At 49.1% G+C, this 17,430-nt stretch overlaps 2 protein-coding genes across 3 annotated transcripts in view; both read left to right on the top strand.

The window, feature by feature from the left end:
- Window positions 1–153, top strand: part of LOC111812119 (translation initiation factor IF-2-like) — a 2,098-nt gene extending 1,945 nt beyond the window's left edge. The window contains exon 4 of the mRNA XM_023699381.1: window positions 6–153. Coding sequence (XP_023555149.1) covers window positions 6–153 — 148 coding nt within the window. The remainder of the gene's footprint in view (window positions 1–5) is intronic.
- The window catches only part of Errfi1 (ERBB receptor feedback inhibitor 1), a 15,290-nt gene extending 2,001 nt beyond the window's left edge, over window positions 1–13,289 (top strand). For both annotated transcript variants that reach the window (XM_023699600.1, XM_004639632.2), the window contains exons 2-4: window positions 9,498–9,688; window positions 9,804–9,880; window positions 10,704–13,289. In XM_023699600.1, the coding sequence (XP_023555368.1) occupies window positions 9,567–9,688; window positions 9,804–9,880; window positions 10,704–11,890 (1,386 nt within the window). In that variant the 5' untranslated portion in view covers window positions 9,498–9,566 and the 3' untranslated portion in view covers window positions 11,891–13,289. The remainder of the gene's footprint in view (window positions 1–9,497; window positions 9,689–9,803; window positions 9,881–10,703) is intronic.
- Window positions 13,290–17,430: the final 4,141 nt, after the last annotated feature.

Here is a 17,430-nt window from a genome sequence, read left to right as displayed (position 1 = left end):
CCCAGGCGCCCCGCACACGTCCCGGCCACACCGGCACCCGCCTCGGGCGGCGGCGGGCTCGGAGCGGCGACCTCGGGTCCCTCGCGGTGGGCGATAGCCGCCCGAGCTCCGGGGGCCCCGCGCGCCCGCAGATCCTGCCCGAGAGCTCGCTGACTGCCCGTCCGCAGTTGATCCCCAGCTCTCAGTCGCGGCCAACCGGGGTCCCCGCATCTCTGGGCGACCTACGGGCATTTCCTAAACCTGAAATTTTAAATTAGTCCCAGTTGTTTTGTGTCCTTTTTTTTCCTTCGCCTGGTAACGTGATTCCTCGCTCTGAATGTCTTTACTGCTTCAAAAGGCGTGGGACTGCAGGGTTTCATGCTCAAAACGTGCACGTCCGTTGGGAATTTCGTGTATTTATATGTGTATGGTGTCCTTGTACAAATGAGATGACTCCTTAACCGTGATTGGGGCTGTATTGGTGCTTGGTAGGTCTTTATTAGGATTTCATCATTGCTTGAAAGAAACCAGTCTCTTACCTGATAAAAATGTGAATAGATTGTTAGTCATAAACTTAAGTGCAGTCAGAAGAGAGGCTGTAGCTTTAAAAGAGATGTGTTGGTGACTTGAGGTACACCTGCACCACAGGTAGGGCAGGACTGGTTTCTAGGCAACTGTCAGGGGTGAAGAAAGGTGAGGTTTAAAATCCTTTTTTTTTTTTTTCTTCCTGGAGAACAAATGTTCTGCAGTTTAAAGCTTGTATAAAGCTGTAATGATGCAGTGGGTGTCCGTTTGTTGAGACTGAAACATCTATGTTCATTCTTGGTCTTGGCTTTAAAAAAGAAACAACTTTCTTTACATTTCTGTACTTATACAGGTTCGTGAGGCATTTTACTTACAGAGACTAAAGGCAGACTAGGTAGTGTATCAGAAAAAGCTCTCATTTTCACAGACTGAAAATTGAAGAAGCTGAGTTCTTGCTAACCTGTTGGCTGCGATGGATTTTAAGTGTCATTATTATAAGTATGCCCATCCGGTATGTAAATATTACAGGTTTTTAACATGGATTTCCCAAGCTGTTTGTCCTTCCCCTCATTTTCTGTAGCGGTTTTTCCTCCCGCCACACGGGTGTGTTCTGGTGGACACTTCGCTCCTGGTGATGGAACTCCTCAGCTATCGGTTTCTAACCCGGCAGATACTTTAGACAGCAAACTCCTTCAGGGCAGGAGCCCTGCCTCGTCCAGCTTTTATCTCGCACAGCCTTGCCCGTAGCTGGTGCTGATAAATAAATGAAGGGAAGCATGTTTTGCATTTTAGGGCTCTGCAGAGTTGGCCCAGTCACTGATAAGGGTTGGAAAGTAAATCTTTTTTATGGTTGTTATGACATGTCTGAATTATTCGTGATTTTGCCAGGTAAAATTGTTTTTTAGTAAATTGTTTTTCTCTACTTTCAGTACACAATAGTTGCTGGTTACCCTTCTGTGAGGTGTGATTAAGCTGTAGTCTTGAGTTTTTGTATGAAAATAACTCCTCACTGCTGCTTCTCAAGTTGAACTGGATGGTACTTCCTTTCTGCGTATACTAATGGTAGCTTTTAAAAGCAAGTTGCTTAAATTACAGGTCCAATCTAGCATGCTGGGAAGCTGACCTGATCATCAGCATACCATCGGGTTGCTGTAGGAAGCTGAGCAGAGGAGGGAAAGGTGGTGCTCAGACAGCTCGCTGCCCGAGAAGCAGTTCTATTATGCGCAGTGAGTGTGAACTGGTGCCGCATCCTCAGGAGACACTTAGCATCCTTTGCAAGCGTTTGTTTGGCTATGCTAGAGAAAGATCCAGTTGTAGTATTTTGGTATTATTCACGTAGTGTAAACACACACTTAACAAAAGTAGATAAAAGTGGTTTCGGGGTCCTAGCAAAGTCACTAGCTTATGGTAGAAAAAGTTAGCATGGGATTCAGGTTTCAGAAGGCAAGAGGAGGAGAGATTCTGAGATTTGGAGTTTTCATTGCTCCTCTGGCCAAGTCCCTTGTGCCATAAACCGTGGTATTACGCACAGACCACGCTTCGTGGACAGATTGTAACACGTGGGACTTGGACCGCATAAGATGAAGTCCAAACTCAGAAACAATAGAATGGTAAGAACCAGAAGACATTATTCAAAAACTCTCACTAATGCCCCACAAAGGGGAAAGTTGTCTAATCTTACAACTCAGAAGATGCTATTCGCTGTGTGTGGAAGGTTCTTACAACTCTTCTCATGGCTGGTGCTTTTTCATCCTTCGGCTTTTGGTTTTAGGGTATCAGCTCAGCTAGACCTTCCTACCCTAAGCACCTGTGTAAACAGTGTTCGAGTTCATGTCCCTGCGCTGTCACTGTCCCTGGCTGCTTTCCTTGATTACCTTAGTCTGCATTTGCTAAGACTGCTTGGTGTTTGCCAGCCCTGCTCCCCTTGACTCAAATACTTCACAGACAGCATCTGTGTCTTTTGCAGTCCTCTTCACTTTTTACAGTGCCTCATCCAGAGTCAGCATCTGCTAACATATTTATGAGAAGAATTAGTCCTTGCCATCTATGAATTTGAGAGGAGCACCACGTGAGTCCCGAGCCCACCTCCACAGCCAGCACTTAGCAGTCTTTTGCTTCAGTCTCCGCAGGTACAGGTTGTTAGGAGAAAGACAAGGCGCCGCAGAGCAGAGAGGTAGTGGAAGTGTCCCAGGAAGCCCGCTCAGGCCTGGCTTCATTTCTTCATTTGCCAAGTGGAGACCCCAGTCCCTGCTGTAGAGAGGGGTTGTGGGGTGGAAGAAAGTGTTTTGTCGTTGTAGGGGCCCTCCAACAGGAGGTGCTACCTTGGATTTTATGACAGACCTCAGCTCTCAGGCCCCCATTGGGATACCTGCTGTGGTCGTGTATTGCAGAAGGCCAGTAGGGTGTATACCTATGTAGTAGCCCCTTTGATGAATCAAGTCAGATCTGTGCTGTATCAGCCTTGGAGGTGTAACAGGTTTCACACGGTCAGGTATCAGAGTGTCATTAAAGATTGGAGGGTTGGGGAGAATAGTTGATAATGGTGGTAGGTGGTCAGGTTGATCCCATAACCCACCCTTTTTAGATATATAAGCCCAAAGTACAATAGTGACTTCACAGGAAAATTTGAGGGAGTCCAAGTAAAACAAATTTATGTAGGTTCCAGATTATCCTGGCCCGAGAAAACTGTTAGCAAGCAACTCCCCACTCCGCCCCAGGGTCTGTGTGCTCCCCATAAAAGGCAGGCATCGTGCTAGATCACATCTCATCCCTGGTGACGGGCACGGGAGGCAGTTGTACGGGGTCAAAGCCGGGCCTTGAAATTGGCCTTCCTTGTGGCCACCTGGCCTCCTGGGCACTAGGTTCCACCTGGAGCAGTCCTTAGCTTTCTGCGCCTCCAGCTCCTCTCTGAATGAGTAGTGATGGAAACCTGCTGCAGAGCTGGGGAGAAGATTGAGTAACACACTGAAGCCTACACAGCAGCCGGCGCCTGGCAGATAAGCGTCCATGGGTACTAGTTGTTATTAATGGTGTATGTTAATTGTAGCAATCCCGAGTTGCCCATTGGGTAACCTAAATGCTTGTTAAATAAATGTGAAGTTTTAAAGACTCACTTCCCGTCATTAGGCCATTGTGTTCAGTGTCATTAAGATTCAATGGATTTCACAGATCTTTCACAGTTAGGAATCTATTATCTGTGTGTGTCAAAAGGGAATGTTTCTGTCTGTATTTTAAGTATTGTGCTCTGTAGGAAAAGGAGCAAATAACATTCCTGCTCTTCGGCTTTCTGCAGTCGTGTTTGGCTTGTGTGGGCCAGGAGCATCAAGAAGCTATTGATTAGGGGGGTTGAGCGAGTAGGGTTGTTTGGCTTGCCATTTCTTAAAGTGCTTTGCTGGAAAAGTTTCTGAATTCTTGAAGAAATCATGTCATTTAATTTTGATTTTGACAGTCTGAAGATATTTTCCTTTCGCCTCCATTTCAGCACCTACAAATGGGCCTTTTTGTGCTGGTTGTGGTTAGGGGCCTCCAGGGAGTGGTACTGCACACGCAGGCACCAGTGTGCATTTTCACATTTCAGGCCGCGTTGTCACAGTCCCTGAAACAGGCACGTTTGTGTGAATTGATCCAGAAGTGCTTCCAGTCGCATTTTATCCTAAGTCATCCCCACATTTAATTTTAAGCAATTTCTGCTGTGCCGTGGTGGCGCGTGCAAGGACAGAAGCTTTCTTGCCTCCTCCTTTCTTTCCTACCCCTAAATCATAGCCTATTAAAATGAAATCTAAAACACTGAATTGGAGCCTTTGTCTTTGAAAACTCTCTGTAGCTTGTTCTTTTGCTTTCAGTAAATAGCCGCAGGTTACACAACACCGTAACCACCATAAACCCTAAACCTATAGTGAGTAGCAAGTGGGATTTTTCAGACCATTAATAAGATTCCACACAGCAGATGAGCTGAATGGGGATGTGTTGGCTAGCCTGCTCACCAGTGCGTTAATCGCAGTCAGATAGTGGGTTCCTTTTCGTGTTTTCTCAAATGGCTAGACATTTTTTAAATGAACATAAACCTGCAGACATTGGTATATTTGGGGGAGGAAGTAAAATCATGCAGTGTGTCACACTGCTAATTATTTTCCTTTTTAAAAATTTTGGTTGTAAATATAGTTGCCTTATGTCTTCCCTGGTTATGGAAGTGGTTCTGTAGGTAATTGTTAAATGCAGCTGAAAAGACCATTTATCGCCCTAAACAAACAGAAATCAGGTTCGAGAACCAGATTGAAGAAGGAAATTACATCACACTCTTAAATAAGGAAGCACTGGGCAGAACTGGGTGAGTTGTATGACAAAAATGTGCCCCTCCTCCTCCTGTGGATTGCGCCTGAGATTTATTAATGAGATCTGGTGGCAAGGTGAGCATATCTAGGTTACTGCCTTAAGGTAGCTTGGGGGGGGGGGAGAGAGTATGAAAAAGTAAAAGAGACTATCTGCAAGCTGAAGGCAGGTCATTTCACCTTAATAAAGAAGGTGTGCAGTGTGACTTGAGTGTAGTTTTCTTTCTTTTTTTTTTTTTTTAAGGGAAGTTACCTTAAATTTGGCAGTAAAAACAGAGTTAGGCGCATTGTAGGTGCAGAAGGAGTAGCGTGTAAGAAAAGATAAAATTCGTTCTTTCAGAAAACCCTCCCCTAATGGCTTCAGGCAAATTCACAGTAACCAGAGTCAATTTAGAAAGCTGGCCATTGGTTTGGGAAATGAATTCAGGGTCACGCTGCTCTGTTACTGTTGGCAGTCTCCTCCCCCGCACAGTCAGGTCCCGGTGTCACTGTAGGTCTTCGCTTTGTCCATGTTAGCGCTCAGCCTGTGTGGAATAGCTTTTAGGGAAGCTGGGTGCTTTGTCAGTGGCTGCGTAATCACTATGAACTAGGAGTAAATGCTGCCAGGCTGGGGATCTGGAGGATGGAGGGGAAACTGGCCCAACACCACAACCCAAGGACCAAGGGATGAGACGCTGCCGCTTTCCTGGAGGGAAGCTGCGGGGGGTGGGGGTGGGGGGCCTGAGGCCTCAGTGGGATTCAGATTTGGAGAAGCAAGACCTGGAGCAGCAGAGGCAGGCTGGGGCCAGCCAAGGCTGTGCAGCCAGGCCTCACAGCAGGTGGGTCGGACCACCTGGTCTGCCTGGGCCGCACAGCTGCAAAGGAATTCTCATGGGCTGCATATAAAATATATACTTATAGAAGTAGCAAGACTGCCTTTGTTTAGCATTATTTTTTATGGTGACAAAGGTCTGCAAAGCTTACGCACGTGCATTCCAGGGGGAGGTTTTATTTGGGAGCCTTTGAAGGTTCTTGAGCAGGGGAAGAGGTTGGTTTGAGAGGAAGAGGTAGGTGTCCTTGGGAATGATGGATCTGACAGCAGTGTGCACTTGGGTTATTTTCAGACTTGGGACAGATGGGTGCTGGGGACCGCGAGGAGAATCAAGTTGAACAGATGCAAATGCAGACCCACGTTGGGGAGCTGGGGAGCTTGTAGTTGAGTGTGTCGGTCTACTCGGGTAGAAAGTGGTGCTCCTAGATAGCTGTGTGATCCCCCAACTGGTGTGTGGAGCTGCGAAGGAAGCGAAAAGAGCCTGGCGTATAGGGTTTAAATGCCAGCCGACTATCCGAGTGGAAGAGTGATCGCCAGACAATAGGGAACGCAGAGTTGAAGCCCGGGCCAGGCTGGAACCAGCTATTCAGGGACCATCTCTGCAGAGCTGGAGCCACAGAAGTGAGTCAAAACTTGGCCAAGAGGGGAGGGCTGCGAGAAAACAAAACGAGACCCTCAAACCCACAGGACTTAAGGTCCTTCCCGTCTTCTTTAAGATGAAGATCAGTGGTGTGAACCAAAAGCCTGTCTGTATCTGGAGCTGGTATTTAAGGGCATTTTTGACTTGCTAAGAAGGTAGTTCGTGAACACAAGCCAAGTTGTCATTGCTGTGTTATTTGGATCCTAGTCTACACCATGCTACCTAGATTAACCCTTGTTTTTTTATTTTTGCATTTCATAACAGTGCCATTTTGTCCTTTCAGGTATTGCTTTGTCCTGCATAGGTAGCTTTTTTGCAGTTGTTTTTCTAATGAATTGTGAAGCAGAACTAGTTTCTAGTTATTAGAACCAGACAACATTTGACACATGCAGCGCTAAATTTCACTGGAGCAGGATTTCATTCTAGCTTGCAGTTGGCCAGATTCATTGTTGTCCCTCTCTTTTGTCCCTCCCTCCCTTCCTTCCTCCCTCCCTTTCTGTCTGTCTCTCTGTCTCTCTCTCACACACACCCCTATACAGACTGAATACTGGGTTTTCAGAGAGGTAGAAAAGCATTTCAGGTGCTTTCAAACCCTCAATTTACAGTCTGAAGAATAATTTTTTAAAATACTTTCTTCAGATAAATGGGACATTGCTCTTTTTGGATCTCTGGCTTGAAGTTATTTTCCTGAAGAAGAGAATATGGCAATTATATCGCCCTCTTCATTTCTCCCATGCAAGCAAGTAGGAAGTTCGGACAGTTTCATAACATGGCCCATTCACAATTCCCCATTGAAATTTAGAGGCAGGTCACCTTCTATGAATACACAAAGACACCATTGTGGTCAGAAGTGAGCTGGCTTAGTGAACACAATTCTTTTTATACTAAAAAAATTTTTTTCTTAAGAAAGCTAACAAGTAGGTGATGGAAACAATGAATAAAAAATAACTTTTTCTAAAACATATAAATAATTTTAAGTGACCATTGAAATGTAAGTTGAGAATTCCACAGCAGTCAGCGAGGCCAGCGTTACGCAATCGTTCTGTTGAAAGCTGCAGATGCAGATGGCACTAGGAGGCTGACACAGTAATTACTAGTAGTACTCGCTGGCGCTGGCGTGCCGACAGGTGGGGGTTGGGCCTGCAGAGCCCCCGCAGCATTTTCCTGTAATCTGGATGAACAGGCTTCAAACGTGTGCTTCCAGACGACTTAAATGTGATGCTCTTTTCCTATCTTGCCTTTCATTTTTTGTGTTCCCACAAATACTTTCCCTATCTCACCAGTGCTTGTAGAATGCTTAGAAAAAAGCGTGGCAAATCACTGAGCTGGGTGCCCCGAGAGAAAGGCTGCCCACTTTTGTGTGTTGGGCTTTTGGTTTTTATATAGCTTTACTTGATGGCAAATAACACATTTGCTGTTCCATAGTCCAAAACCCAACCCGCAGAGACCTCCCAGTGATTGAGATTTCTTCAATGGCAGATATTTTTTTAATCATGTGTCTTTGAGAAGATGATCTTAAGAAAAGTAATGCTTGGCTGTTTGAAGTATTTAAACCTATTGTAAAATCTCAGCGTAGCACATCCAGACAGCTTCTGGCTGGGCGATCCAGAGATGCAAAGAATCAGTACTGGGGACCCACACCCCTCACCGCTGCACCCTTTAGCCAGTAGGGTGTCACTGTCTCCACATTCCTTTTTAATGTGAAAACCCCACAAGTAGTGCACACTTGTATTCTCATAGCTCTTCACCGTACACATTGTTGATATGGACAATAGGAATTGGGTGGCTCGGGCCAATCTTTCCTTTAACACTCACCCTCGGAGCGTCTACTAATGTGATGATTAAAGGAGGTTGGGGCGCAGCCTCTACTCCTAAGCTCATAGTCTAGTAAGAGGTGACAGATTTGTAAATAATAGATTTTAAGTTGTTGAGCAATTAGGAAAGCCCGCATGCCCCACCCCCCTGCAGAGGCGGCGGCGTCACCGGCATGGCATCCGCAGTCTTCAGCCTGGCGCCAGTGCTTGGCAGGTGTGCAGATAGCTGGGGAGAGGAGAAAGCCTTGTGTTCGTAGGCACACCGCCCAAAGGGTCCTCTTGCAGAGAGCTGACAGGATCCTAGCATCTGAGGAAGTAAGCGAGGATATCCGAAGGCAGTGAAATTGATGTTGATTGGTACTTGATGTGACAGATATTAAAAAGTAAATTATAGAGGCCATGGGGACCCCGGACGATAACAGCCGACAACAGAGGGGTTCGTAAAGCTTAAGAAAGGTGTACTTAGCTTTGCGCTTAGCAGCACGGCAGCGACATGAAGTACTGAGGGAGAATGTAAGGAATGTACCTTGAAGTTTGTCTTTGAAAGGGAGGGAGCCTCAGTCCCAGGCTCCCACTACAGCCTTGCAAAACTTGATTTTCACTAGATGATGGAAATGAGAATCTCCACATAACTATTTCTCGAGAAAGTAAGAAGTGGAGCACGTCTTCCAGGGCCAGAGCAGATGCTGAGTAAACCCTGGCTGCGGGCGGCCAGGCACCAGGGTCGAGAACCTCTGGTGACATCTCGGGTTCCACTGCATGGGGGGTCTGCGGTGTGAAGGACGGTATTTTTGTGGATTTACTTTGTCAGCTTGGGGAAGATAAGCTGGACTCCCTTGGATGCCTTGCCAGTGCAGCCTATCCTTAGAACAGTGGTGGCGCGGCAGTGGCAGGCCTTTGTTTTGGCTTTTAGACAAAAGATATTAAAGGAGAGTTGGGTTTTTTCTAAACTAAAACCTCAGTATTCAGGTTTAATGGCAGTGTTGACACTTTGTACTAGGTGAGTCTTGAGTCAGAGTTTGGGCCCCTGATGGAAAGGTCCACAGTCGCTGCTTTAGAAGGGCTCTTCCTGAGGTGCAGCGGTTGGGCGCGATGGAAGGGGACCTTGATCGCATTCTGTGACGATGGACTGGTCCCCATGCTGTGGAAACATTCTTGAGCCTTGAGTTGATGCAGATACAGTGATAATGCAGATACAGAGAGGTATATTGGCGTGTACATAATGCTAGGGGGTACAGGTACTCTCCTAAGTAAGATCTGAAGCCTGCTCTGAATTTTTCTCTTCCACACTCCTCACGTTCCCTAATATTAATTTATTTGTACCCTAATTTAGAGTTTCCTAATAAATATATTTCTGAATTGTTCCCCTGAGTGTCCTGTCTCTTCTCGATCCCCCTCAGGGAATGAAAGCTACTGGGTGACCTCTAGCCCTTGGCTTCAGACTTGGAGACATCCCAGAATAAGGCACAATGTCCACAGCAGGAGTGGCTGCTCAGGAGATTCGGGCTCCATTAAAGACCGGATTTCTACACAATGGCCAGGCCCTGGGGAGTATGAAGACCTGCTGGGGCAGTCGAAGCGAGTTTGAAAAGTAAGTGGAGGATGCGATGCCTCCGGCTTCTGTGTGCCGTGTGGTGTGATTGTGCACAGGGGACACAGCGGCTCCTCCTCGAGTGACCGAGCCCTTCTCCTTCCTTTCCCTTCAGTACCTTCTTAAATATCGACCCCATCACCATGGCCTACAGTCTGAGCTCGCCAGCCCCGGAGCACCTGCCATCTGTCAGTATGTATCCTGGCCCCTGGGCGGGCGGGCGGGAGGGCCGCGGGCCTCTTCTGCAGCATTATTTTTGAGAAGTGGAAACTTGAGCTATGTCCACCAGTAGTGTGACCCCTAGTGGCAGGCAGTTCTGAAGGTGACTTTCTGGGCCTGCTGCCTCGCACTGCCTTTACCCCCAGGCGCTGACTCCCAGTGAGCACAGTGGGAGGACGGCTTTCCAGGTCAGGAATGAGCTCTGCGGCTGCTTTGCATTCTTAACCTTTTGAAACTGGACAAGATCTCACCTTTATCAGAAATATCGAATGCACGTTTGAAAGTGTTAGAGATGAAAGTGGTTCGAATGTTGATCACGGCTTTGAAAATTGTATGTCTATAGTTCTGCGGATGTGAACATTATGTGCCTTAGGTTTTTATTGAGCTGCTTATCAGGGCGCTTGCTGCCAGCGAGTCCGTCCTCCCAGCGGCATGCTGCGCTGGTGGCGAGGCCCTTCGGTTATCTCACACGCGCCCGGCCTGCCCTGCCTTGTTGCGTGTCCTAAATGGCAAGGCTGGCACGGCACGGTGCGCATGGAAATTACATGCTGCTCGGCCTCTGCGCATTTTGCGCACGTCACAGAACCTGCCTGAGACGTGTGGGCGTGCGCCGCGCACATGTCCAAGGGAGATGGAGGAGATAGCTTGTTCTTTGAACCAGGTCACCATCTTGTGGCTCTAGTTAGCCTAAGGTGGTGCTGTGGGTGTAGACGGCAAGGCTGCCAGGGCTCCGTGTTGCCCCCCACCCCCAGCCAGGGAGGAGCCTGCCCCTCATGATGGCCCTTGTCTGTTCCAGGGCACCCGGCGCAGCCTGCTCCGATGAACGGCCACCACTTGGCAGCAGTCAGGCCCTCTCACAAGTCCAGCTTGCCCCCTCTCATCATTGCCCCGAGTGATAGCCTAAGGCAGCGCGAAGAGAACCACGTCGTGTGTGGCTTTAAGAAACTCTCGGTGAGCGGGGCCTGCACCTCTACGCCTCCGCTCACCCCGGTCAAAGCTTGCCCTTCCTCGCTCGTGCCCTGCGCGGCGCTCTGTGAACGGGGCTCCAGGCCCCTGCCTCCGCTGCCCATCTCTGAAGACCTCTCTCTGGATGAGACGGACTGCGAGGTAGAATTCCTGACCAGCTCAGACACCGACTTCCTCCTGGAAGACTGCACACTTTCCCAATTCAGATACGACCTTCCAGGCCGGCGCAGCTTCCGTGGGTGTGGACAGATCAACTATGCATATTTTGACACCCCCAGTGTTTCTGCTGCCGATCTCAGCTGCGAGCCTGACCAAAACGGAGGGGTCCCCAGTCCCCGTCCTCCTCCCCCACAGACCCACCGCAGGTTGAGGCGGTCGCACTCAGGCCCCGCCGGCTCCTTTAGCAAGCCTGCCATCCGCATATCCAGCTACGCACACAGGGCTTCGCCCAACTCTGATGAAGACAAGCCTGAGGTGCCCCCCAGGGTTCCCATCCCACCCCGGCCAGTGAAGCCAGATTACAGAAGGTGGTCGGCAGAGGTGACTTCCAGTACCTACAGTGATGAGGACAGGCCTCCCAAGGTCCCCCCAAGAGAACCCGTGTCCCAGAGCAACTCCCGCACACCAAGTCCCAAAAGCCTTCCGTCTTACCTCAATGGGGTCATGCCCCCGACGCAGAGCTTTGCCCCAGACCCCAAGTACGTCAGCAGCAAGGCCTTGCAGAGACAGAACAGCGAGGGCTCTGCCAACAAAGTTCCCTGCATCCTGCCCATCATTGAGAATGGCAAGAAGGTGAGCTCCACGCATTACTACCTGCTACCCGAGAGGCCCCCGTACCTGGACAAGTACGAGAAGTTTTTTAGGGAAGCGGAAGAAACAAACCCGAGCACCCACATCCAGCCTTTCCCTGCTGACTGTGCTGTGGCTTCGGCCATGGAAAAGCTGGACTCGAAGATGAAACCGGAGCTGGGTGGCCACACAAAGCGCAAACACTCATCCTACGTGGTTTCTCCCTAGACTTGGGGCTCGCGGTGCGGTGGAAGTGACGTGGGAGCAGGTGGTTCTCCGTCCTCCAGCTTTGAGGTTCCCAGAACGATCTGTCAGGTTGCAGCGTGAGACAGTTGAGCTCTGTGCTGAGGAGGTGGTGAGGTGCTGCCACGCTGAGAGAACTTACTCGAGGTTCTAACTTAAAGATGTGATGGGAGGGAAGGACGGGGAAGCTTCGATGTATGCTACGCTATCTGCCTATGTATAAACTTGTGGTGTAACCCTAGACCATAGCTGCAGGTTAACCCTAGTGACTATCTTAGAGTAATATATATTCACAGTGATGGGTGGAAAGCCAGCGCAGTGGCTCCCGACAGACCGGAAATGAGCAAACGGAGGAAGAAAGCAGTATGCTTTAGATCAGAATCACTCAAAACATTGTTTTTGTTTAGTAAGTTTGAGGGTTTCCAGCCCGCTAGGTTTTGCTCCTTATTTCTGAGGTGGTCTTCTCCATGGAGGGCATACATTCTTGACCAGGTCTGTACCTGCCTGGTTTCAGAATCATCCCAGGACTTCACACTTCCAGGGTTTTTTTTTGTCTTGAGCGGAGGGATAGCAGTTTGTCTAGAGCCGTATCACCACCTGTGCATGTCTCACTTCTTGAACAAAGAAGAGATAAGGAAATCCGCCAATAATTTTCCTTATGGCGCCCGCCATGGCGCAGGGAAGTGGCCCATTGCAGCGTGGGCCCCGGGGACAGTGGGACCTGTCCGAGTCAGACACAGGCACTCAGGAGCCGGGGTTCAGGGTGTCCCTTCTACAAAGATCGGAGCAGGTAGCTGCCGTTGAGAGTTACTGTGTGGGATGTGTGTTGTGTTTTTTGTTTTTGTTTTTTTAGACTATATTAATAAACAAATACAGCACAAGCTGGCCTTGTGTTGATGGTTCCTATTCAGTATTTCCTGGGAATTGTTTGCTTTTTAAGTAAAACACTTCTGAGCAAGAGCGTGGTATGTCTTAAGGCCAGAGGTCACATCGGCGCCTTCCTGCTTTGAACACCTTCACGGCTGGCCGCTTTGCTGCCCCAGACCCGGCTCTGTTCCTGTCTTCACATCCTCTGCCGCGTTTATCTTGTTGGATAAGCACGAAGGAGAAGGTGCTCGCTAACAGAGGAACATGTCTGCGATGTTCTCTTAACAGTTAAACAAGCTGTTTACAGTTTAAACTGCTGAATGATGTCATTTGAGCTATTTAAAGCTTATTATATTTTAGTATGAACTAAATGAAGGTTAAAACATGCTTTAGAAAAATGCACTGATTTCTGCATTATGTGTACAGTATTGGACAAAGGATTTTATTCATTTTGTTGCATTATTTTGAATATTGTCTTTTCATTTTAATAAAGTTATAATACTTATTTATGACACCAGCAATGATGTTTCTTGCCTTAAACTCTTACCAAATGTTTGAATTTGACAACCTTATCACTTCTAAGAGGAAGGGAGATTCTTTGAGATTCATGTTGGAACTTGCTGTCATTTTCTTTTTCTTTTTTATTCATCTTTTATTTTTTTATTTCTCATAGGGCCTCATCAGCTGCACAGCTCAGACTCTTAGTGATCCTCTTATCTCAGCCTCCCCAGCTCTGAGATTACAGGCATGCGCCACTGTGCCCAGTTTTGGTGGCTGTCACCGTGTGCCTGGGGTTCTGGGGCCAGCATGGCATGCAGTACCAGGGATCAAACCCAGGTCCTTGTGCTTGCCAGGCAGGCACTTAGACCACCAAGTTAGCTCCCCAGCCCCTTACTATAATTTTCTAGAAGTGAAGCTGAGGGGCTTTGTTCATTATAAAAGCTACAGTGAAAGTGAGCTGTTTGCATTTACCTGTAATGAAGAATGTGAACTTGATTCTGGTGTTACTATCAAAATAGTTAACACAGGGCCGGGGAGATGCTCAGTAGAGTAAGCGCTTCCCTGGCAAGCACAAGGGCCTGAGTTCAATCCCCGGTTCCGCAAAAAAAAAATGTTACATGGTTGAGGGCTTGGGAGTCCCCACTGAGGACAGTGCAGTGGAGCCAGCATGGTCATGTAGGCTGGCCCAGGAACACAGTTCCCTGCTGCTTTGGGGGTGCAGGAGGTAGCCCTGTGGCCTACACTTTGCTTGGTGCTCAAGCAAGTAGAACTGGGACAGATGAGACAACCGGGGAGGGAACTCCGCCCCACCTCATTCGGAGTTGGGTGGCAGGTGACTCGAAGGCCCTGCTCCTGCTTCCCATTGGCAAAGGGGCAGCATAGAAATAGCAGTAACTGGGCTGGTGAGATGGCTCAGTGGTCTAAAGCACCTACTTAGAACAAGCTAAGCTAAGCAAAGCACAGGGACCGCGGTTCAATCCCCCAGCACCACATACCAGCCAGCCCCACCCCCTGGTGGGCTGAGCTGGCCACACACAAACAAAATAAATAAATAAACAAAAAAAAGAAATAGCAGTAACTGAGTCCTAGCGAGGGCCCCGTCCCCAGGCATTTCCTTAGTCATCTGTGTCTGGCACACAGGTGGGGGCCGCACTGACCACACAGTGACACTACTCACAGGTCAGACCCTGGGAGAAAGGAGTCCTTTATGGGATTAAAGCAGTGTGGCTTGGGGTAGGCATAGGAAGGCAATGAACAGCGGGTGACAGGGAGGCTGACTGAGAGCTGCGAGGGGTGAGCTGAGGAAACGAGTCAGTCGTCTGACCGTCCATCTGCCTGCCTGCCTGCCCTCCCGCCGTGGGAGGCCTTGGATCAGGAAATCAGTGGGTGGTGCCAGAAGCTGCCGCCCCCGGCAGGGCCAGGCTGGGCCAGGGAAGAGGGCAGTGGGCACTGCTCCGAAGCTGCCGGCCTCAGGGGAACACCGTGTGATCAGGCTTAGGAAATGAGCACAGCTGTTGTGTGGGGAGCGCTGCAGAGAAGCCAAATGCGACAGGGACGCTGGAGGCAGAGGCTAAGAGAGAAGAGACCAGGGCTGGGCAGAAAGACAGGAGAATGCCTGGCTTTCAGTAGCTCCCTGGGAGGCAGAGGCAGCGGGGTTGACAGGAGCGGGGTCTAGCAGGAAAGGCGGGACTCTGGGCCTCCCTCTGCCTGCCTGGTCCCTCGGCCATGAATGCTTGACAGGCCACCCGGGGCACAGCCCCTTGGGCTCATCCTCTGCAGCTCCTGTCCCCTGCCTTCTGTCTTGCAGTTAATATCTTTAGTTCAGCATTTTTCCTTCTTTGCACTTTTTCTTGATTTTTGCAAGAATATCCTTTTTCTGTCGTTTTCCCCAGCCACACTGAAGTGCCTGCTGCTCCGCTGACAGCCACAGCTGGCCACCCCCCCAGCTGACACCCCAGCGGGCTGAGCGCCAGCGCTCCACAGCCAGCTCTGTCTCGGTCCCTGCGGCCCTCAGCTACTGCTCTGATGAGCGGCGGCTTCACGCAGTGTTGGGCGCCATGTCCCACCAGCAGGAATCAGGTCGCCTGCCTTGCTTTAGCAAACTTCAAAACCATACTAACCAAGGACTGTTGGCTGCCTATTTTCCCCAAGGTCTCAGGGGCTGTCTTAGTGATGTTATGGAACAGAACCATCTTTAGGAGGCTGTCTCCTTACTGCTTGGGGCCTTGTTAAAAAGTAGGAAGTCTTCTAAAATGATTCATAGCTCATCACAAAGAAAGCCATATCCAGAGGTCTGCTAGTTCAAGAACATATTTCCTTGTTGGTAGTGATGGTGCTGGAGACCAAAGCGCAAGGCGCACTTGCTCTGCCACTGAGCTACGTCCCCGGCCCCAAAATCAAAATAGATTCTAAACCACTCTCCATTTTACTTCCTAATTTCCTCACATAATTAATAGTCTGAGGATATACTGCAGACTTTTCCTTACAAGTCCGCAGAGCTTCGCACAGTTACTTCCTACATGGGCTTTTCACAGACTCACCTTTGAAAAATAGGAAAGGTCCTCTGTCCTCATTACTCACAGTTCACCAGTGATAACATATTATCAAATCCGGAAATTAGCACAGGCCCAGCACCCTTATACAGAAGTTACTATCAGGACGAACTTCAGGCCGGGCGTGGTGGTGTCCGCCTTTAACCCCAGCACTCAGGGAGGATCACCACGAGTTCGAGGCCAGCCTGGACTACATAGAAGATCCTGTCTCAAACAAGAAAAGAACTTTGGTTCCATTTTTAATGATCAATTTAGAAATGAATTGGCCTTCTGTTAGACATTCTGTAACAAGTTCATGAAACTTTTAAAAGAGGTGTCGTGAAGGTGCCGCTGTCCCTGAGAAGGCACCACTTAGGTGACAGCCACTGAGCGAGCCACAGGAAGGGCTTGAGAGTTTGGGAATTCGTGAAGGCCTCCACATAACCCATAGGCTTGAAGCTCCATTGGCTCACCTCCGTGTGTAATGAGCCAGGAGGCAAAGGCGCTCATTTCTAACCCAGTCAAAGCTTTGAGGTTCTCTTGTCCTAAAGAAAGAAAGTCAGTTTTGTTCAAACTCAACTGCACCCAGGGATTTATCCTGCAGACTGGGTCACCTGGCGGAGCACTCCAGCCCCTGTGGCCACTGCATGGGACTCACGCAGTGTTTGAGAGCAGTTTCGGGCTTTCTTTGCGTAAATCAAGTCTATCTGGAATCTGGTAGGAGAGCCCAGGGTCTCCACGCATGGCTGGCCTCGCCGCCGCCTCCCTGCAACTCCACGGAAGGATGATTTAGCTCTGTCTGATGCAATCTGCTTGTTGGGAGGATGGGATTTTTCTTGCTTTTTATGTGAAAGTGGCAAACTTGAAGACACTTTTACCTAAGCCACCAGGAATCTGCTACTGCAGCATGTTTAAACAGGCTCCCTTTGCTTTTATCTGCCTGGAATTCAGAGTAGTAAACACACTTGTGTGTGTTTTTCTGTACCTAAGCAAATCACGTACATCAGAGTGGCCCCGTAACTATCATTTATTTGTTCCTCAGTGTCCTGTGCCCCGTGACAACAGGTGGGGTTGGGGAGTTGAGAACAGCTAGGAAAGGATCTGTTCCAAGTACCAGCTTGCACCTGTCTCCGATAGAGCCTTGCGTCGCTCTCTGTCATGCCACTGCCTCCTCCCAGGAGGCCAGCCGCACAACCCTCCAGAGAGGCCACTGTGACGCGCCAGTCTGCCCCGTCCTGTAAAATGGAAAAGGTGGCATCGCCAAAGAACCGGTCCTCAGGAATGCTCATGACACTGTTCTTGCACAAAACACGGCACCTTCGTTCCCTCATTCCTTGGAAATAACTTCAGACCTACGTCAGTGGGCATCTTAATCACGCTTTGCGTGGATTTCATTTTACGGTCATAAGGGCTTCGCCCAGCGCCCTCCCTGCAGTGCCAGTCACGGCAAGTCGTGTCTCTCTGGCCCCAGCGCCAGTCTTCCTCTGGCTGTGCCTCAGAGAGGCCTCCGGCACAGCACACAGGAAGCCGTACTTTGTATATTTTGAATTCCTGGCTGTCCTCGTGCTCTTGGATGACCTAGTGTCCTCGTACACAGTGTTTCTACTCTGTGATTGATCAGCATTC

The sequence above is a fragment of the Octodon degus genome, unplaced genomic scaffold (genome assembly GCF_000260255.1).
Source record: "Octodon degus isolate 3935 unplaced genomic scaffold, OctDeg1.0 scaffold00113, whole genome shotgun sequence".
Taxonomy (NCBI): Eukaryota; Metazoa; Chordata; class Mammalia; order Rodentia; family Octodontidae; genus Octodon; species Octodon degus.
The sequence above is the reverse complement of the archived record's forward strand: the minus strand, read 5'-3'. Positions and strand labels throughout refer to the sequence as shown.